At 36.3% G+C, this 23,411-nt stretch overlaps 1 protein-coding gene across 5 annotated transcripts in view; it reads right to left on the bottom strand.

The window, feature by feature from the left end:
* Positions 1–5,548: 5,548 nt before the first annotated feature.
* Positions 5,549–23,411, bottom strand: part of UNC13C (unc-13 homolog C) — a 505,027-nt gene continuing 487,164 nt past the window's right edge. For all 5 annotated transcript variants that reach the window (XM_045822765.1, XM_045822762.1, XM_045822764.1 and 2 more), the window contains 3 exons: positions 11,698–11,790; positions 9,997–10,156; positions 5,549–7,363 (listed from right to left, as the gene is read on the bottom strand). In XM_045822765.1, coding sequence (XP_045678721.1) covers positions 7,078–7,363; positions 9,997–10,156; positions 11,698–11,790 — 539 coding nt within the window. In that variant the 3' untranslated portion in view covers positions 5,549–7,077. The remainder of the gene's footprint in view (positions 7,364–9,996; positions 10,157–11,697; positions 11,791–23,411) is intronic.

Raw genomic sequence — 23,411 nt, 5'->3', positions numbered from 1 at the left:
TTGTTGGTTTCTAACTGGCCAGACCAGTTTTTCGGGTCTTGCTGGCTTCAGCAGGCTGAGGGGTGTTTGAAATGCTTATCATTCTTCCCAGTCAAATCTCAGTAAGTCTCTCAGGTACTCTCCCCAGGGCCAGCAGGGCGCTCTCCCCAGAGCCAATCTGACTTTCCCCTACAGGACCCTGGGCACTCCCGAGCAGGCTCTCCGGAGCTCACTACCCCAGTCTCCCACGCTCCGGGGCCCCACAGGGCTCCTGTGTCTTTTCGGTTTCATGATGCAAGCTCTGGGGATTGCAAGGAGATGTTCCCTTCCCCCAAATTCCACCGTGGCAGGCACTATGTTCTCAGGAAGCACCCGTGATTTTTTTGGATTCACAGTGCAATCTCTGGGGATTGTAAAAGGGCACGCCTATCCACCAAATTTTTGAGTTTCCGGCTCTAGGAATGCACTAAGCACCGTGTCCCTTCCAGGTTCACAGCATGAGAGTCAGGGTTCCCGAGGCGGTGTGGGCTTGCTTCCACAGTTCAGCACCTAAGGCTCCAGAAACCCAAGAACGCCCGAGCCCTTTCCTTGATCAGGGCTGCGAGGTCTGGGTTTTCCACTCATCCACACACCCACCGGGCTGGGGGTGCGGGAGCACTTCCAGGCTGCCCCTGGTCTTGCCGGCTGGAGGCACTCACTTCTCCCAGGGCTATGGGTGGGTGCTCCCAGCCCCTGGGCGATTGTCTCCCAGTCCGACTGCCCTCTCTGTGCCTTCAAGCCACAAGTTCTCCCCTGGTGTTGTTCAACCACCGTAGTCCAGGGAAGGAGCAGTGACTCGGCTCTCCTGGGTGCCCTGAGGCAGACCCGGGAGCACCAGGCCTGGGGACTGCAACCCCCTGGTCCCCACGATGATCCCTGGGTCCCTGTTGTCCTGAAGTAGTCTCCTTACCATCTGGTTTTTCGATGATCGCTATAATTTTTGATGTCCTGTTTTCAAAAATGTTTCGGTGACCTAGGCCACTTGCTCTGTTCCTCCACCGATCCAAGAGTTTTCCTCCTCACATAAGCCAAGAATCACGCTGTCTGGAGCAAAGCCGCCATCTTTCACCCCTACTTCTTCGTTCTCAATTTGGATGCTTTTTATTTCTTTCTTTTTGCCTGATTACTCTGGAGAGGACTTCCAGTACTATGTTGAAAAACAGTGGCAAGAGTGGACATCCTTGTCTTGTCCTTGATCTTAGAAGAAATAGTTTTTCACCACTGAGTATGACGTTAGCTGAGGGTTTGTGATACATGGCCATCATTATGCTGCAGTACTTTTCTTCTATACCCACTTTATTAAGTGCTCTAATCATAAATGAATGTTATATCTTAGTAAATGCTTTTCCTGCATCTCTTGATATGTTTTTTTAGCCTTTGTTTTGTTAATGTGGTGTATCTGATTGATTTGTGCACAGTAAACCATCCTTGTGTCCTTGGAATGAACACCACTTGATCATGATGTATTATTGTATTTGATTTGCTAGTATTTTGTTTAGCATTTTTGCATCTATGTTCATCAGAGAAATTAGCCAGTAATTTTCTTTTTTTATGTTTTCCCTGTAAGTTTTTGGTATCAAGGTAATGTTGACCTCACAAAATGAGATAGGAAGTTTCTCTTCTTCAGTTTTGGGGGGGAATTTTAAGAAGTATAAGGTTAAATTCCCTTTAACCTTTATGTTCTATTTAAGTGTTTAATACCCCATTTTGAACAAGAGTTGCAATTTCCTGCTTCTGTCTGTTATCTTACAGCTTTGCATACTTTGTTTGTTTCACATAGATAGGCTCCTTTCAACATTTCTTGTCATGCTGGTCTTCTAGAAGTAATTTAGCTCAGCTTTTGTTTGTCTGGAAAAGCCTTTATTTCTTCTTCCTATCTACAGGATGACTTTGCCGGGCATATTACTCTTGGTTGGTAATTTATCTCTATCCATATTTCAAATATTTGATTCTACTCTTTCCTAGCTTGTAAGGTTTCTGCTGAAAATTCTGATGGTAATTTAGAAGATTTCCTTTATAGACTATAATCTTCTTTTCCCTATTTGCCTTGAGAATTCTTTCTTTTTTAAACTTTTGACAGCTTTTATATAGCATGCCTTGGAGAAGTTCTTTGTGAATTGAGATAATTAGGTATTCTCTTAGTTTCTTGGTTTCCAAGGCCCAGATCTTTCCATACACTTGGGAAGTTCTCATCTATTGTTTGTCTAAATAACCTGTTTCCTTTCCTCTCTTCTCTTTCTGGTTTTTGCAATGGAGCCTCATAGTTCTCACAGAGTTCTTTATTTTTTTCACCTCTCAATTCTCTCTCTTCTTCTACGTGTATCATTTCGAGATTTCTACCTTCAATTTCACTAATTCTGTCTTTCACCTTGTTTGGTCTATTTCTTAAAGTCTTTAGTTCACTTCATTTATTGTGTTCCTCAGCTCTAGAATGCTTGTTTCTTTTTTTAGTTTTAATTTCTTGTAAAGTGCTCTTTTTGTTCATTGATTTTATGCCTAAGCTCGCTGACTTTGAGTTTTCTTGTATCTCATTAAATTTTTTCAGAACTGCAATCTTGAGTTTTTGTTATTTAAATCATAATCTTCCATATCTTTGGGGTTATTTTCTGAAGATTTTTCATTTGCTTTTTGAACTACTTTGTTACTTTGGTTGTCCATGGCACTTGATGTAGTATTTCTCTGTTTGGGCATTCAAGGGATTGAAAATTTTTTAAGCACTCGCTGTCTTTAATTGTTTAGTGGGTTGGTGAGTAGAGGTCTTTTTTTTTGTTTTGCAGTACATGGTGCTATAGTGTAAATCTTTGTTTACCTGCACTACTGGGACTTTTGGAATCTTGTAGAGGGGCATGGTATTGCCTATGATGTGGAAAATGACCTATATTCCCTGAAGAGGTGGGTATTTTTTCTATGGCCTAGTCACCTGAGTCTTACAGCACCACCCTCTTGGTGGGGTGTGGTAGGCAAGGGGATCATGGTTTGTGAGTTCCTGCCGTTGTTTTCCTGTAACCAGAAGCTGCCAGCTGTGCTGTGCTATCTAGGTGTCCCAGCTGCCTTTACCTGGCTCTTCCCTGATGGGTGAGAATGGAGTAGGTAAGTGGGGGAATGATGGTTCATGTGTCTATGGCTTTGCTTTTTCCACTGGGTTTAGCTTCAATGAGTATAGGCCACTTAGGCTGAAATGTTGCTTATGCTGTTTTGTGACCTTCCTCCATTACTGCCAGGTCTGCTGTAGCCAGGTGGGCTCTGGGATGGTGAGGGGGGTGGATTCATGTGTCTGCAGGTTTGTTTTTTTTCCCAGGTGATGGCAGCTGCTTGATCCTAGCCACTACCCTTTGCACTGCTTCTCTGCCCCTATCCCTGGGCTCAGCCTGAATGTGTACCAGCCACACAGGCCAGAATGCTGCCTCTGCCCCTTTGATCTTTCTAGGGGGATTGTAACCTAGACCTTCCACTGCTACCATGACCACTGGGGCATGTTAGTGCCAGACTGTGTCTGTGGCTCCTGTCTCTGTCCTTCCCCTGTCCTGCCTGCTCTGTTTACTCTGATACACCCAGCTTCATATGTCTCAGTGCACCAACCTTTCAGACTTGGTTGTGTGTTACACAAGGAATCCTTTGTTGAATTATTGTTGTCCAAATTGTAACTTTAAAGGAAGAGACCACATTGTTTTCTCATGACACCATGATGCTGATGTCCTTTTTCATGAGCAGTTTTGTTTCTAAACTCTTAGGAAGAACCAACACTAGAGGGACATAACCTCCTTGGGTTGTAATTTTTTTAGTACTGAGGGTTTAGAAGGGCGGGAGACAGAGGATTGTTATGCAGTCAACCTGTTTATACCTGGTTTACCAGCACTTTCACAGTGCTGGGAGTTCTTGCCAACTTCTAAGGTGAAAGCCATGATTATCTGGACCCAGGGAAGAGGCCAGTGATGCTGCTAAACATCCTATGATGAATGGGACAGATTCCCACAACAAAGAAATATTCTGCTACAAAGGTAATGATTTCATTATTTACTTCTGTTTGATGTCATCATCATTACAATGTATGCCATTTATTACAGCCAAAACATGTTTTCTTTAGCTTTTGGCTCTCACAGTTTGTGGATGCTATGTGTATTTAATTTTGTTAATGGCTTTGATAAGAAATTGTTCAAAATAGTATGTGGATTTTTGAATTAACTTTTTAACATTTTTGCCAATTTTATGAGAGATATATTTTGAATTTTTATTTCCATTGAGATCTCTAAATATATTTATTGTCATTAGTTTTTAATTTCTGTGAATTGCTTTTCCCTATGTGTCCAATAATTCTGCCCAGTGGTAATGGGGAAATAGGGTACCATTCAAAGATATTTTCTGATTTCTGTATAATTATAATTATTTTTAATTATTTGAGTACAAAAATTAAAGCTACTATATTAGTTCATTAAAGTACTAGTCTAATCATATCTTTATATAATTTAGAGAAATTAAAAGGAGAAACTAAAGCTCACTTCAAATGTTGTTTTAAAAGACCCAATGAAAAACAGTAAGTATAAATTGTCATTTATAAATATGCCTCATTTAAGGGAAATTAAAAATATGAATTATCCTAGAAATAGATTAATTGGAGCAGGTTATGATGGGGACATCTGATTACTTATCTTAAATAATCATTCATTAGGATTCCTTCAAATAGTAAATGTCTCACTATGGCTTTAAATACTTCATTTTACCCATATTTGATTTTTACTTGTTTCTTTAAGGGCCTCTAATGGGAGGTTCATCTGTAGATGAGTAACAGGGCTTTGTCTTTCAGCATTGTCTCTAGAATAAAGTGCCCAACACTTTAATGGAGCCCATAGTTGACAGAGATTTCTGTGAGCCTCACAGTGATTACTAATTAGAGTCTGTAAACACAGCAGGCTTTACTCTGGAGTCAACAGAAGTACTTGTCTGGGGAGAAAAGATGTAGAATTTGTAACTACTCCAGTGTTAGTACCTGTACTTCGTGATATTCATAATTAGACTTAATTCATACTATCATTAGATATGTATTTTTTACAAAAAAGAGAATAAATAGAGATAATTAAATACCAGACAAAATCCTTAGCTTAACATTTTTAAATGATCAGGGCAAATCCAAAATGTCATTTATTGAAGTGTATCATGTTTATGACATTTATGTGCTACTAAAGAGCTCGTCAGTGTTCTGTAGAATCATTATGACATAAATCTAGAGTGAATCCTTTACTAAAATAATGAAACATTTGGTAATGTTGCTTATTTATATGTTGAATGTTGAGTTTTCTCACTAGGCTCAACTGTATTCAGAGACTTATTGTAAGATACATCAGTTCTTATTTTCAGTGTCATTGATTGGTAATATGTAGCTCTTCCCATGAATACAACTCCTGGAAATTTTTTTTCAAATTTTAATAAGCTATTAGAATCAAACAATGTAAAGATTGTTCTAGCCAGTAAAAAACAAAAAACACACAAGGAAACACTTGGAATTTTTATTCCTAAATAATGAAATGATGTTGCATAAATTAAATTAGATGGCAGAAAATACAATATGGTGTTGCATGTGCTCAATATACATCCATTTTTTAATGCATATGCCAGAGGATCACATTGTACTATGCATTTGGATAATTCATTAACAAAGCAATTGCCTAACAATTTAACATGAATTAGTGGATTTCACTGGTCTGTGTTTTCACACCAGTAGTAGAATGGTTTTAAGAATCATGATAATATTAATTTTTGTTCTTAACATACCAGACCAGTTTGTTTGCAAAACACAGTCATTGTAACTAGTTTGTATTTCTGCTTGTTTATGTTGTCCACTAACAGTTATGAGCATACATTTCAAGGAATTGTTCCACAGCCAAGTATTTAGATAGACTCTAAAAAGTCAAACCATAAAAATACAGAAAATGCAAATATTCACAAACTATTTCATATTCAAAATCCAACCTGGTTATGCACCACGCTGCATTTCCTATTTCATTAGATGTATCTTGGTCTTATAAATAACGAATTACAAAATTTTAAGCAATTTCTTCAGACTTTGTTTTACAATTTTCATTAAATAGATGAAGACATGACTTTTTGCTCCAGTGCATTATATTGTAATGTTGTAGTCAGTACAAATCACTGAATATTTTTAAAAGAAAAAAGTATTTAACTAATTATAGCACTAAATAATTAAGCAGTTAATTAAGTAACTGTCAGAGGGAAAACACTCAAAGTATAGTTAGTTACTTATCATAGGTACTTAAAAAAAATCCTTCCATTGCATGACTTTCTAAAGAATAAAGTTTGATGAAGCCAAGACATAATGCTGGATGGAAAATGCATCAAGTTACGTTTTCAACAAATGTAATGTGACCTTGGCAGTTTTGAAGAACAAAGTTTTGTCAATATATCAAACATTGTTAACAAACTCTGTTTAGCCTTGCTTTGTATAAGTTTGCTTTAATAGCATTTCTTCACAGTGTTATTTCAGAAAGGTTGGAAACTGGTCAGCATAAAATATTTCCCACCTTTTCTATTTTAATTTGTATGCAAAACTCTTCACAATATATCTGCAACTATAAAATTACAAATACTCTCTAGTGGTGACTGCATTTCTAATTATGTTATAAAAGGGTATTTGTAAGACATCTACAATGAGGTAAGTCTAAATAAAACAATTTAACAAATCCTTTCTGATCCATGGGCAATATAAACTAATTTAACAACTAATTGACAAACTAAAAGACTAATTGTTTTTCAGTATGCCTTATGGTTGAGAAATTACTAATGAAATTAAATGAACATTGTAAAGGATCTTCTGAATGTTTCCCTTTACATCATGATTTTGGCACTTCATGGAACATTTATTTCCCAAAGACCATAAATGGTATAAAAGTTCAACAGGTTTTCCACATACCTTGTAGACATTGTATGTGAGGACTGGCAAACACCAAAACGTAGTAAAATAAACATTCCCATATATTTGCACACACATGCAGTAGTCAAACAATTATAGTTTATGAATTCTGGAGGATGGAATCTTCGGTATTCTTTTCAAGCACTCTCTTCAGCAGATCTTGTTTCGGATTTAAGTCTTACAAATTCTTTAGCTACATCATCGTTGGTCCTCTGAGAGAGTATTCTGAGAATAGTCAAACCAGTTTCATCCATAGAGACATTTTTCAAAAGGGGATACCATGCCCCATAGCTTCCCTTTTCTGCTATGTTCTGTAGCTGAATCACCGTCATTCCGATAATTCGATCTTCTCGGGCAAAGCAGTAATCTTTAACTGAGAGATGAAGCTCATAGGCCCCTGGGTGGTTTTCATTACTCAGAATGCTGTGTGGATTAAAATGAGGAATTTTAAGCAAAAAGTTTTATTTTACTTAGGGATCAATACAGTTCTAAAAATACTGTTAAAATGTTATAAATTGCTCAGACTAATACATTGACAAATAGTATCATTGTATTTTATTTCTGATGCATGTTTTTTAAATTTTACTTACATTGCCTTTACATAGATATTATGTGCAATCTAACTTTAAAACTCCTTCCTTCCCTAGATAGGAATAGGAAATCCATCTAAACGTGCTTTACTGCCTTGATGTTAAGCCTATCAATAGAATCTGGAATTAGAATATTATGTTGTACTTAATCATTGGAGGCAGGGTTTCCCCTGTGATATAGGGGTAGGGTAGGGTTGCTAGGGATCATGGGAGCTAGCTAGGGGAAGGAGTATGTCTGGGAAGAATTTCTGTGCCATTTCAACATCAGTTATTATAACTTCTTTTCTTTACCTCGGGCTCCTTGGACATGCTGTTATAGGCAGGAGCCTTTTCTCAGGGGAATACACTGCACAGACTATCAAATGCTATTTACAAGATGCTAAATTGGATACAAATGTCCAGGGAAAATTAGTTCCAGTAGAGCCTGGTGCCTCAATACCAATTCTTATGGAAACCAGCTTGTCAAGTGTGGGGCTGAGGATGGCCTTTACTACTAATAACCCAAGACAACTTGTCAGTGCACAACTGAGCATAATGCAGAAGGCTGAGTGGTGATATGTGGAGAATAATTCTCCCTGTCTTTACTTTAAATTTATCCTCAGATATTCCTGACTTTCTGATAAATGCACACCTATTCCTCAGAACAAGCTTCCACATTCCTTCCTTTTCCAAGTGACTTTTTCTAATCAAACATTTTGCAGACTCAGACTTTCATGAGCTTGGTCTTGAGTCTCCCTCTATCTGTGCCTAGATCAGCTCATCTAGATTTATGGAATTAATTACATCTGTATCTGTTTGATATTTCCTCTTGGGTTCCCAATACACATTTCCAAATCAATAGATTTGAAACAAAATCTTTGATCTCCGTATCTCTACTCCCCCATCTCAGTAAATCAGTATCTATCCAAATGATACTGCCCCCAAACCTACGGAGCATCCTTGATTTCATTCAGTGTAGATAACTTCCATTTGCCCCAGCTGAATCTATTTTCCTTGCAAGGACAATAGAGTTTCTCTGTGTTCTGGCTTCCAGTAAGGTCAGAGTCTTTGATGGCTCCTTGCCTGTGCGGCTGCCTCACGTAGGCTATTTCCCTCCATGGAAGGGCACTGCTCCTTTGAGGTGACCAACTGCACATGAAGTTTTTACTCCCCAAATCTTAGTAATAGCTCATTCTCTCCTTCCTCAGGTGTGGCAGGAGCAACAGCCTGGCTACTACTGGCCCCAGATTATATCACTATTTCTTGTTGTCCCTCTACTCTCACATCTTTGTAAATTCCTTTGTAAATAGGTCCATCTTGAAATATCCTACATTTAATGTTCTTGGGAACCTAATTACATACTCTTTCTTTCATGTTCTACCTCCAGTCCGCTGCAAGTTCTATAGAATCTACTTCCAACACATATCCAGAGTCTTTCTACTACTTACTTCTATTTCTCTGTTTCCCTCTAGTCAGTCACCATTACCTCTTACCTGGACTATTGCAGTAGCCTTCTAACCTACCTTTACATATTTGGCCTGGTCTCCCTGTAAGTATTTCCCTCTATAGCAAGCAGGCATTTAAGGATGTAAATCGGATGTAAGGATGTAAGGTCTTCTATTGGACTGAGAATGCAACCTGGTCTCCTTTGCCCTGTCTGCAAAGCCCTGTACCCTGACCACCTCTTCAAATTCAGTTCATCTTACTCTCTTGCCCACTATATATTTCTTAAATATTACCAGGCAGGCTCCTACTGTAGGGTCTCCTTGCACTAGCAATTTTGCTTGGTTTGAAATGCTCTCAACACCCTTCTCTGCATGACTTTTTTTTTAAAAGTTTTTCAGGCTCCTCTTTCAAAGTCACATGCTCAGAGAGGCTTCCATGAATACCCAATCTAAGTAGCTAAATAATCAGTCTACTACACTGCCTTGCTTTAATTCTCTGCATAATGCTATCATGATGCATTTTTGTTTTGTTTGGAATTTTGTTTATAATATGTTCCTCATCTCTAGAAAATAACTTCCATAAGAGATGAGAAATCCTATTCCCAAGGGTCCAGCAGAAGGAATGCTTGCTTAAGTGTGGTTGGTAGAGTAATTACATCGGTGTAATAATTTATAGTTTTAATTTGAACATTTCACCTAAAATATCTTAGGGTGTGCTTGAGTATAATATTGTTATGTTATGGAATTACATACTTATGATTTTGTAATAAAAAAGGGATGTTATTTGTGCCAGACCCTTTATATCTTTAATGCTTATAACAATGACTGACACATGGTAGACATTGAACAGATACTGAGTGAATAGAAGAAAAACATAGCCTACTTCATCTGCTCAAGATCAGTGATGAACAAGGACACTTAAACATAAAGGTTTTGCTTTCCTTAGCAAATCCCGGTGCCATTCCTACCCTGAATCCCTCAGTAGGTTTAGTTTCACAGTGGCTATTGGCTGGTTGGATAAATGAGTTGGGTCATGACTTACAAATGGAACGTTTCATTGTACTTGGGTGACCAGGTGTTGCTTTTTGTCTTTGTGCCCTGTTTTCTCTTCTTGTCTCCAAGGTTGGGCCCCAGCATGCAAACTTCCACGAAGGGGCGGAACATCGCAGTGGTCTGCCAGTTTAGGTTATTAATAGCCATCACTAAAAACCAAAAAAAAGAAGGGACACATAGGGTTAGCAAATGACTGTGTGGAATCTTTGCCTCTCTCTGGTCTTTAGAATAAATATTTATTTTAAAAAATGATGTACGAAGCCATAACTTGCATTTGCTAGTGTCCTAACCCCAATGACAAGAAAATATGCTTGAAGAAAAACAATGAACTCTCTGCAATGCACACTCGATAGGGCCATCAGCCCTTAGCTGTGTGGCATTGGAGTGGCAAAAAGTCAGGTGTAATTGAAATGACATTTGTCATTAACAAAAATTATCATTCCTTTTGTATAGGTAAAAACATGTTTCTCATATTAAAATTATGATTATGTTCACCATGAAGTATTAAGAAAATATACAGAAAATTTAAAATTTATAATTTTAATATTTTAATATAATACTATTTTATTGTATATGCTTTCAATATTTAATATTGAATAATAAAAATATTAAAGTACTTTATATAAAGAACGGGACCATAATATATCACAGTCTTCTAAGTAGCTGTATTTTCTAAGTTCATCATGGATAGTTTTCTAATTCACTATATATTTTCCAACTGCAAATATTCCACTATATGGATATTTCATTCTATATTGAACCAATCCCCTATTGTTAAACACAGTTGTTTCCTAATTTCAGGCATCATAAATAATTCTTAAATGTATCTTTTCATATGTATACTTTGCTCATTCCTTAATGAAGATATCCTTAAGCAATTGTCTTATAACTAAAATTGCTAATGCAAAAGTTTCATAAAACTTTGGGTATTTGCTATACAGTGACAAAATACTTTAGGATACTGACATGTATAGGCCTGCACATTTACCTATATGCTTACCTATATTGCTCCAAATCTATTATAGACTATAGCAGTGTTATTTTTTATGACACAAAGGTGTGTAATGTGATTTAAAAATATATTACAAGGCCATGGTTTTAATTAAAGTAAATATTATTTAAAATGACTAAACCTTTAATATAAAAACAGAGTATGGTTCTGTTGAGCAAAACATTGACCATTAAACTTCATCTTTGAAATGACCCCTGCATTCAGGTGGTGTTTTTACAATGTAAAACCAATAGACTAAAACACTCATTAAAAAAAAAATCAAACCAGTTGTTGGAAATCACATAGTCACACAGAAAAAAAAGAAGGTAGATTATGTGACTATTTAGAACACACTGACTTAACATTTAAAATTTGATTGACAAGTTATAGAGCCAACCACAGCACTAATATTCAATATATATCATAGCATTAATCACAGAGAAAATACTCAATATATAGTTTTGAAATGTAATCACCAATACATTTAAACCATTTAGATATGTCAAATTATATAGGTTATCTTTGCAATTTATTTGTTTTTAAATAAAATCTGGTTCAGGAAGAAATTACTAACCATGCCCTAAAATAATTTAATATACATATTTAAAAATGGATCTAAGAAAAAATTATATCTTAATATTATTTTTGCAGAAATTGAAGTCTAATGAGCTGTTGGATCTATCTGGACCCGAAGTATACCTTTCACAGTGACTTTATGCTCTCCAGTTCCTGGGGTGGTGGTGATGTCCACGTGGACAGATATCTGACCCACTGAATCTTTGGAGGAACGACCTGAAAATAAGCAGAAGTTTACTGCCCAAACTTTCAGGCTACTTAGTAATGGACATGTACGTTCTCTGCATAAGGGACTTTAAAGTGTCCCTTCCTGGAAATAAGTGGTTCTTTTCACTAACAGCACATAATAGATATTGACAAATGTTCACTAAATTAAATTTGCTGTACAGGTTTGAGAGTTGGACACAATCCTATTTTGCCCATTGATTTAAAATTTCATATGGTCCTCAGAAACTGTGTTATTATTGTTAAAAGAACTTGCAGTTGCCTTTCTAGGCACTTAATAAAGCTCTATCCATTGCTTATGTACAAAGATTCATCATTGCCTACCATTCCTTTGTCAAGAGTTTTGCTATGATGTGTCATAGCAGAGCACTGTGGGCATGAAGAAGGCTCTCTAGAGCACCTGTCCTTGTGAAGCTCACAGTAGGCCAGGAGAGACCAACATATAAACATATTGCTATAATACAGTGTGATAATTCCATGATATATTTATAAGGTCTACTGATGGCATAAAAAGTAGTCATTTCTACCCTGGTAAAAGTTAATCTTGTAAAGCATGTTGTATTGGAAAGTACCTATGATTTGGGGTCAGATAAACTTGAATCAAAATTATAGTTATGTTATAAGCCACTTAGTGAAAGACAATTACCATATGATCTCATAAGTGGAATCAAATGAACAAAATAAGCTAAAAAGCAAAAAGTAGAATCAGAGTCATAGGAACATGAAACAGACTGACAGCTGTAAGAGGGGAGGAGGGACTGTTAGAAGGAAGTGAAGGGATTAGTCAAGGAACAGTATATGTATCAGTATATGCATGACCCATGGACATGAGCTATGGTGCCTGAGGTAGTGGGGGTTGGGCTGGGTGGAGGGGGCAAAGGGAGAAAAATTGGGACAACGGTAATAGCAGAAACAATGAAATATTGAAAAAAAACATTTAAAAACACCTTTCACGTTACAAACAAACAAACAAACAAAGAAAACCCCAAACAAATCATAGTTATGCCACTGCTGATTCTGTGATAAGAATTTGCTGTTCTCAAGTCTCCATGTTCTCACTTGTAAAGTAAGGAAAATAACACCAATCCCTTAGTGTTTGTTTATACATAAATGAATAAACATACACACATATCTACTAATGTATCATCTATGAACATATACATTTTTCCCACAATCAGAAGAACATTAACTATCCTTTACCTTACCTTAGTTTTTTTACCTAAAAATATATTATGAAGATTATTCCATTTCAGTATATATAAAGATCTCCCTCATTCTTTAACACAGTCTGGAATATCACAGTACTGACTACAAAGTAAATGTTCAATGAGTATTTGCTTAAAAATAAATTACGGATCTTTTTACAAGTACTTAAAACAGTAAAATATTTAAAACATTTAAAATAACATCTGGCCTTTATTCCATTATATGACTATACAGTAATTTAACCATACTTCAGTTGTTTCCAATCTCTTGCTATTATGAATGAACTATAATGAAAAATTAGTTTTATATTTACACATTTATCTATAGTATAATTTCTAGAAGTAAAATTTGTCAGTTTAGAATTTTAATTTTGCCTGAAAGAGATTTTAACAATTATACTTTTATATGCAACATATGACGTTAACAAGAGTCATACTTTTCTAAAATGGCTAATGACAAAATCTGAAAACAGAAGGTTCCAAGAGACTTTTCATTTTTAACCTCAGAGGATCACTGGATTTGGGCCTGAACCTCTCAGTAGGATCTGCTGAGAAGAGCCAGTTCACTACAAAGATCTCTCTCCCTCCAACCCGGCCACTGGATAGTAAAATGATTGAAAGATAGAAAGTGGTCACTCTGAGCATCAATGAAGGGGCTAGTCTTTGCACCTGAGGAAGGGAAGAGGGGAAATGTTCCCTTTTTTTGAGGTGAAGAAAAGAAAACTCCAAAAGAAATACTCCTACACTCTGGAAGTGCCAGCAAAACGGGCATTTCATTTTTGAATTAGCCACTTACTTAGACAATATGACCTGAGCATGGCCAAGTGGGGGACAACTAGCCACAGAGTGTGCTGGGACTGCCTCCTAAAATTTATGACTGCTGAGAAGTGTGGGGGACGATTTCTAAATGGGCTTGAAGGGCCAGAGGTGGGTTTTGTGACAACATGGATACATCCGGAGAATGTTATGCTAAGTGAAATAAGCTAGGCAATGCAAGACAAATACCATATGATCTCACCTATAAATGGAACCTAATCAACAGAACAAGCAAACAAGCAAAATATAACCAGAGACAATGCAATTAAGAACACATTGACAGTAACCAGAGGGAGGTGGGAGGGGATAATTGGGGGATAAGAGGAAAGGATTTTCAGGAACAACTATAAAGGACACGTGGATAAAACCAAGTGGAGTGGGGTCAGGGGAGGGAGGTGTGGATGGCTGGGGTTGGCAGGGGGGATGGAGACAACTGTACTGGAACAACAATACAAAAATTGAAAAATTAAATAAAAATAAAAAAAAAGTGCCAGAAGTGGGGACAAGAGAGGGAAGATGTGATCATGGACTGTGGTCTTGTCAGGCATTGTGACAGATGGGGCAAAGAGGCAGGCACCTCAGAGACATGGAGCATGCCAGCACCAGCTGAAGTGCAGCAGGAATAAGTGGCCAAGTGCTGCGCCTTGGAAGAGTCCATTGATGTTCCAAGTTGCCATTTGGAAATGAGTCGCACACTAGCAGCTTTACAAGCTTCTACTTCCCCCAAAGACAATAAACTGGAAGAGCCTTAACAATACCCAATGACCCTTAAATAATGCCACTAATGGTCACCACTGACAATTAAATGAAGAGTCATTTGCCTTTTTCCTCTCTTTTCTTCCTTCTCAACACCAGGGAAACCTCCACCAGAAGGAACAGGAAAAGTTCACATGAGAGAAGCCCATGACCTCTTCTTCCTCCTCCTACTGCTTACACTCACCATTTTGCCTGCTTATGGAAAGAGAAGGGCCCTGTGCATCCAGGAAGTGATTACAGATTTAATGTTAACAGGATGAAGTTTTAAAAACTGGAATATCTTTCTCATAGTGCAAGCCACTAATCTGGTATGGGCCTGGATAGTGGTATCAGTGAGGGAGGAGTCTGGGCAGCAGAAAGTGGGTTTCTGCCTAGGTGACAGTGTCTCTTATGGTCTAGTAGCTTTTGCTTCCCCTCACTGCTGTTGCTTAAGGGAGGCTGTTCACTATTCCTTCTGTCTTTTTTTCTAACCTCTCTATTCCTTTGAATATGTTTCTTGTTAAATCCTTATCAAAAAACCTTAATTCGAGTGTTGCCATTTGGTTTCTGCTGGGACCTGGGACATCTTTGATTTGCTCATAACTTGAATGGAAATGCTTCTAGAATTTTCCCAATGCTCATAGGTTTTGTGAAACAATCTGTCATTTGAGGGGAAGTATAAAATATAGATACTACTTCTATCACTATAGATTTCAGAAAGGAGAACATGCTTAAGGAGGATCTTGAGAACTGAGTTAGAATTCATGTTTTAAACAAAGGATGCAGAAGAAACAGCCGGGGCACACGTGTGGATGCATAAAACAGAATACTGAAAACTGCATGTCCTTCAGTGTGGATGGAGCATAGATGAGGGAGTAGCAAAGAGTAAACCTTAGAGAAAATGATGGTACCTTGAATACCATTTAAAAATCTCTAGGCATTATCCTAGTGCTGCTGAAAAGTCTAAGTTTTTGGCAATGAGTGGCATAGTCAGATTTATTTTTAGGAAAAAAATCCTTTCATTTGTATAAAATATGGGTTGCTCCACTCTGTTCCAAGAAGCCTAATATTTGCATCTCATTATACTATGAATCAATTCCTAAAATCCAGCCCTTTACTAGGATGCTTCTGATTACTTGTTACTTCATCTGCACTGCTGGTCCATGCTGTTATCTTTAGCCTGATTCTTCAAAACTTATTTCATATTTTCACTAAGACAAACCACACATTCAGAAGCTTCTTTGTCCATTAGCCTATGAAGCCTTGTCCAAATACCTTTTATTTTACGAAATTCTATACATAATCTGCAATTATGTTCTTGATTTCCTCAATATTACTCAATATAGTATAAAAACCCTAGCAATGGAATTGAACTGCTTTGATTTTGAATATGGTCTCAGTCACTTATTAAGAGATAATTAAAACTCTGAACTTTCATTTCTTTATTGTTACAGCACCTACCTGGTAGCATTGTGGTGAGAATAAAAATAGATACTTTTTAAAAATGTAGAATATTTTGTGCCTTCTTATATAACAGCTGTTATAAAGCATATATAATAGCTGTCTAGCAAATGGATCCAAGTTTATTATAATAAATTATCAAAGTTATTAAATTCCTTCAATATTCATGTGTAATGCCCACATATAAAAAGTATTTAAAAATCTATGGATGTTGTGGTTATTTAGATCAAAGAGTGTGATTAGAAAACCCTGGAGTGACTGGAGTTTTTCCTAACAAATTCAAAATTCCTCCTTTGTTCCCCAAGACTCTTCTAGTCCAATAGAATAGTGATGGCAGATTTTTAGAGCTCTCAACTATTTAAAAGCAAAAACTGTTTCCCTCCCTTAAAAACTTTCATTAACCAATAATCTGGTAAAATGACTTTTCTCAATTAATAAAGGTCTCTGTTTATTTGTTTCATTATTTCTGAAGTCACAGTTTATGAGAAAAGGCTTCTCAGCATCCCTGAAAATGCATCCAGTTTGCATAATTGCCTCTGGTGTTATACTAAGATACAGAAACTGCTTAGTGTCTGGGTTTGTAGTTGAAACTTTCATGGGTGATTTGAATGTATTATTACAAGCACTAGTGTAGCAATAGCTGGTTTCTGCTAGTGTAAACATTAAAAAATGATGGTCAAGCTAGTTCTTTATATACTTTTAAATGAGAAAAGCCTCCAGCAAAGCACACACCAGTTGTCATTTCTTCAGCTGAGTTTCTAATGGTTAAGGCAACTTAAAGGCTTTAGCTGTGTTGTTATAGAATTTGAGAGATTTCTATGGTAGAAAATATGACATTCTAATTGGGAAAATATGTGAGTTTCTGTTTGGTGTCAGTTATGGAGAAAAAATCGTATGTTGTTTTAAACAACTAACTGCTAAAGGAACGTGCCTAAAACCTTTTAGAAGGTCCTCTTTAAATGCACAGATGCAAGTTTTCTCTCCCCTTTCACAAAATGCTTCTTTGTAGTCTTCCACTTCTACATCCTGTGTGTGTATTCTAAAGAGATATGGACAGAGTTTCTAAAGAGTTGCACTGTGAAGAAAAAAAACATTAAAAATTGCACTGATGTGCTCAGCAGTGTCAGAACACTTTGGTGAAACCTGCTGAGTGGAAACATTTACTAGACTCTCAAAATGCACATCTTTTCTAACACAAAGTGTGAAATTCACTGCCCAATCAAGTCAAACATAGTCTTGAGAACTGACTGCTTAGTGTGGCATACCCTAAAAATGTGGAATTAGGAAAGTAATAGAGTAGAAACAACTAGTTTCAAAGGGTTTATCATTATTGCACTTACTGCTTAATAGCCATGCTATCCATAATTATCCCTTTAGAATGCCAGGTTTGTGCTTTTGTGGCTTGGAGTTTATACCACCCCCTAGCACCATGCTATGCCTTATTTTGCATTTAATTATACAGATTATTTCTTCCTCACTACATTCCATAAAAGCAGAAAACCTCTCTTAATATCAATAATCCACACTTCTTATCACTAGTTCATACAATAAACTTGTAATATTCTTTTGACATATATTGAATGCCCGATTTATATTTATTGATTGATTATATATGCAGGCAGTCCTTACTTTGCACGGTGCTGTTATGCCTGTATTCCAGTTCCCGCAGTTTAGTTCAGTAATGCCTGCCTCCCAGTCAGATGTTCAAATTTCAGTTATCATGGTACATTAAATGTCTATCATCACAAAAAGTAAACACTTTGCTGCTAGTATTTTAGTCCACAAATCACTATGTAGATGGCAGAGATGCATCATCAGTTACCAATAACATCACTTCTTTCAAAGTCTGTTGGTGATTGGTCACTGCATCTGTTTAGTTCACATACAACAGAGGATAAAAGGGCCACATTAAGGTACATAGGAAAGGCAGAGAAAAAAACTAAACAAAAACCCATGCCAAACCACCAAACAAAAACAAACAAACAAAACCCCAGAACTTCCTACTTCCCGAGGAGCAAGGTGTCCCCTATATCAGGCACTCCAAACCTCTGGGCTTGCACTAGAAAGACAAGTCCCCCAAACATCTGACCCTAAAGACCAATAGGCCAATGGAACTTACCTCCAGGAGAACCATAGGACTGTAGAAAACATAGATTCTCCTCCTCAAGGGCTCACACACAAACTCATTTACCTGGGACTCAGCACAAAAGCAACAGTTTGAAAAGAACCTAGATCATAGGTGAAAAAGATTTATTTGCTAACCTTAAAGCTTCTTCCAGAAGGACAGGAATCTTTTGAGGTTCTTTCCAAGGATGTAGGTATTGGCGGGAGCCATTTCTACCAAGTAGCCCTACTCCAAGGAACTCTACAGGGACAGTGGGAGTTCTCTGGGGTCCCAGGGGGAGGTGAGCACCATTGATTACATCTTCCCCCACCTCCACAGGCTGGGTGGGAGCTCTATCCAGGTGTGCTGGCCTACCTGCAGGACTACTGCAGCATGTGCTTGGACACATGCCTCAGCCAATTTTGACCTGAACAAAGAGAGCAGTCAGGGTCAACAGGGCATAAATTACTATACAGACTTGGCCTGCCCATCTGGTGCTTCTCTGGCTTGGTAGGCCAGTTCCCCAGGTGCTTAAAGCACCCATTTGGCTTCTATTGGGCCTGCCTAAACCAGACTACACAGAACTTACTTACATATAAGGCTCTTCCAAAACTGGAAGAGAGAGCTCTTTGTCTAACTAATATAAACAAACATAGAAAGTCAAACCAAATGAAAAGACAGAAGACTATCTCTCAAGCGAAGGAAGAAAAATCCTCAGGGGGAAAAAAACAACTAAGGAATTGGAAATAAGCAATTTTCCTGATAAAGAATTCAAAGAACCAGTTATAAGAATATTTAAGAAACTTGAGAATAGAATACAGAAATTTAGGGAGAACTTCAAGAAAGAGTTAGAAAGTACAAGAAAGAAACAAGCAGACATGAAGAATAAAATAACTGAAATGAAAAATGCATTAGAAGGAATCAAAAGTAGATTAACTAACATAGAAAAACAGATTAAACTTGGAATACAGACTAGTGGAAATCAACTTATTAGAGCAGCAAAAATAAAAAAAATAATAATAAAGAAGGGGGAATGGTTAAAGGACCTGTGGTATAAGATCAAGCACTCAAACATTTGTATTATAAGACTATCAGAAGTACAGGAAAGAGGGAAAGGAATGGAAATTTTATTCAATAAAATAATGGCAGGAAACTTTTTTAACCTGGGAAAGGAAACAGACATCTAGGTCCAGGAAACACAGAGTGCTCCAAACAAGATGACCCTGAAGACACCAAGACTTCTTGTAGTTAAAATGGCAAAAGTTAAAGATAAAGAGACAATCTGGAAGAAAGTGAGAGAAAAACAAATTACATACAAAAGAAACCCTTTAATGCTATCAGCTGATTTCTCATTGGCAACTTTACAGGCCTGGAACAAGTGGCAGAACACCTGTAAAAGCATGGAAGGAAAGAAATGTATGATCTAAAATAATTCACCAGAATGTTTATCATTCAGAATTAAAGGAGAAATGAAGTTTCCAAGACAAGCAAAAATTAAAGGACTTCACATCACCATTAAGCTTACAAGAAATGTAAAAAAAATCTTTGTTAAGTAGAAAAGAAAAAGCCATTACCAGAAATAAGAAAACATCATAAATGGAAAAAATCTCATGGGTGAAGCCAAATATTAAGTAAATAAAGAAAATCAGACATTTAAAAAGCTACTATAAAGGTTTAAAAAAATCTAACTCAACTCAAACTACAATAATTAGGAGATATACAACACAAAAATATTTAAAATTTGACATCTATAACACAAAGCTCAGAGGGGAGAATAAAATTGTAGGCCCTGTAGAATTTACTGGAACTTAAATGTCTATCAGTATAAAATAGACTGCATAGAAAAAGAACGAAATACATAAACTTCAAAAACCTACAAATGGTATGAAAAGAACAAAGAGAAAGGAACAAAGGACTATAGAAACAACCTAAAAAATAACGTGACAATAAGTACATACTTGTTAATAACTACTTTAAATGTAAATGGATTAAATGCTCCAATAAAAAGACATAGGGTGGCTGAATGGATTAAAAAACATGACCCACCTATATGCTGTTTACAAGAGACTCACTTTAGAGGAAAAGACATGAAATAGACTGAAAGTGAAAGAATGGAAAAAGAAATTCCATGCAAATAGAAATAAAAAGAAAGCTGGTCTAGTAATACTTATATCAGACAAAATAGACTTTAAAACAAAAGTGTAAAAAAAAGACAAAAAGTCATATTAAATAATTATACAGGAGCCAACCAAGAAGAGAATATAACAATCATAATGTCTACATACCCAATATAGGTAAGTAGATAAAGCAATCATTAATGGACATAAGAGAGAAATCCACAGTAATACAATAATAATAATAAGGGATTTTTAATACCCCACTAACATCAATGGATGAGTTATCCAGACAGAAAATTAATAAATAATGGTTTTACATATCACATTATGTAGAATGGAATATTATTAAGCAATACAAAAGAATGAAATCCTGACAGTTGTTACAACATGGATGGACCTAGAAAACATAATAAGTGAAATAAGACAGAAAAATAAGGTATGATCTTAGTTACATGTAGAATCTAAAACATCTAAATAAATGAATTAACAAAACAAAATAGAAACAGACTCATAAACATAGAGAACAAGCTGATGGTTGCTTAGGTAAAGGGTGGGGAGAGAGAAATGGGAATTTTAAAATTTAAAAACAAAGAATACATACAATACAATTGTATTTATATCAATTTGAAGAACAGGAAAAAGCTAATCTATGGTTTTAGAGGTGAGATTAATTGTTCCTTGGAAGTACTGACTGGGAAAGGCACAGTGATTTTTTTCATGGTGTCAGGAATATATGATATAGTCATAGATGTAAATACAATAACTGAACTAAAAAATACACTGGAGGAATTTAACAGCAGGCTAAAGCCAAAGAAAAAACTAATGATCTAGCAGACAGGAGAAACTCATCAGAGCAGAAAAAGAAATTAAAAAAGTGAAGATAGCTTAAGTGATCTATCAGTTAACATCAAATGAAATAACATTTACATGATAGGGTTCTTAGAGGAGAAGAGAGAAAAAAGGTACAGAGACCTTATTTGAAAAAAGTAATGGCTGGAAACTTCTTTAACCTGGGAAATGAAAGAGACATTCAGATCTAGGAAGCTCAGAGAATTCCAAATAAGATAAAACAAAGTGACCTACACCAAAACACATTATAATTAAAAAATTTTAAGATAAAGAGAGAATCTTAAAAGCAACAAGAGAAAAACAACTTATTACATAAAAGGAAGCACCCATAAGCCTGCAACAGATTTCTTAGCACTAACTTTGCAAGCCATCCCTGGCTAGGTGGCTCAGCTGGTTGGAGCATTGTTCCACACACCACAAAATTGTGAGTTTGATCTCCATTCAGGGCACATATGGGAGTCAACCAATTGATGCTTCTCTCTCATACTGATGTCTGTCTGTCTGTCTCTCTCTTCCTCTATCTCTAAAGTCAATAAATACATCCTCAGGTGAAGATTAAAAAAAAATGAAACTGCAAGCCAGAAGTAACTAAAGAGATAAAACAAACAAAACAACTTTCTACCAAGAATGCTTTATCTAGCGAGGCCAACATTCACATCTTTTTTTTGCCAGTTTTAAAACTTTTTATTGAATTCAGTGGGGTGACATTGGTTAATAAAACTATACAGGTTTCAGGTGTACAAATCTATAATATGCCATTTGTATATTGTATTGTGTTTGCTCTACCCCTAGTCAAGTCTGCTTCTATCACCATTTACACCCATTTACCCTCTTCTAACTTTCCCACCCCCCTTTTCCCTCTGGGAATCACTGTACTGCTGTCTGTGTCTATGGGTTTCTTTGTTTTGCTTAATCCCTTCACCTTCTTCAACCAGACCCCAACCTCTGTCCCCTCTTCCAGCTGTCAAACATTTAGAATTAGTGAGAGATAAAGAGTTTTCCAATCAAGCAAAAGCTAAAGATGTTTATTACCATGAACTGGCATTATAAGAAATGTTAAAGACTTCTTTAAGCTGAAAATAAAGTAAGAATTTATTATAGAGTAACTTACTAGTTAGTTACTCTAACTAGTAAGAATAAATCATATGAAAGTAAAAATCTCATTGATAAAGACACATAATAAACAATATGGAGTACTCACCTATAAAGCTACAATGATGGTGAAAAGACTAAAATAGTAAAAATAAGTATAACTACAATAATTAGTTAAGGGATACACAGAACTAAAGATGTAAAGTGTGACATCAGAAATGTAAAGTGTGGGCTGGAGGAATACAACTGCAGAGTTTTGGAGTACTTCTAAACATAATCTGCTATCAACTTGGACTAGGATATACATATATGTATATGTATATGTATACATGCATATGCACATATACCAGTATACATGACCTTCATGGTAGGCAAAAGGCAAAAACCTATAAGAGTTGCACAAAAGGTAATGAGAAAGGAGCCTATGTGTAACATTATAGAAAGTCATCAAACTACAAGAAAGCAAGAGAAAAAGAAAAGAACAGAGAAAAACTACAAAACAGCCAGAAAATAATGAACAAAATGGCAATAAGTTCATATCCATCAATAATTACTTTAAATGTATATGGAGTAATAATCCAATGAAAAAACATAGAGTGGCTGAATGGATAAAAAACAAAATTCATCTATATGCTGCCTACAAGAGACTCACATCACTCACAGACTGAAAATGAAGGGTTGTAAAAATATGTTTCATGCAAATAGGAATAAAAAGAAAAAAGACAGGGTTCAAATAAGTAAAATCAGAAATGAAAGGAACAATGACAACTGATACCAAAGAAATACAAAACATCACAAGAAACTACTATGAACAATTATAAGCCAACAAATTGGACAACCTAGAGGAAATGGATAAATTACTAGAAATATACAATCTTCCAAGACTGAATCATGAAATAAAATCTGAATAGACCAATTACTAGTAAGGAGATTGAATAAGTAACAAACCCCATCCTCCACCCCCTAAATGGCAGTGAAGCCATTTGGTCCTGGACTTCTACCAGACATTTTACCAGACATTTAAATGAGGCTTAAGACCTGTACTGCTTAAACTCTTCCCAAAAACCGAGGAGGCAATGCTTCCAACCTTATTTTGTGAGGTCAGCATTACCCTGATACAAAAATCAGACAAAGATGAAAAAAAAAAAGAGAGTATATTACAGACCAAAATTTCTGATGGATATATATGCAGAAATATTCAACAAAATATTAACAAATCAAATTAAATAATAC

This window comes from Phyllostomus hastatus, unplaced genomic scaffold (genome assembly GCF_019186645.2).
Source record: "Phyllostomus hastatus isolate PE091 unplaced genomic scaffold, TTU_PhHast_1.1 phas_scaffold_501, whole genome shotgun sequence".
NCBI lineage: Eukaryota > Metazoa > Chordata > Mammalia > Chiroptera > Phyllostomidae > Phyllostomus > Phyllostomus hastatus.
This window is presented reverse-complemented; position numbering and strand designations above follow the sequence as displayed.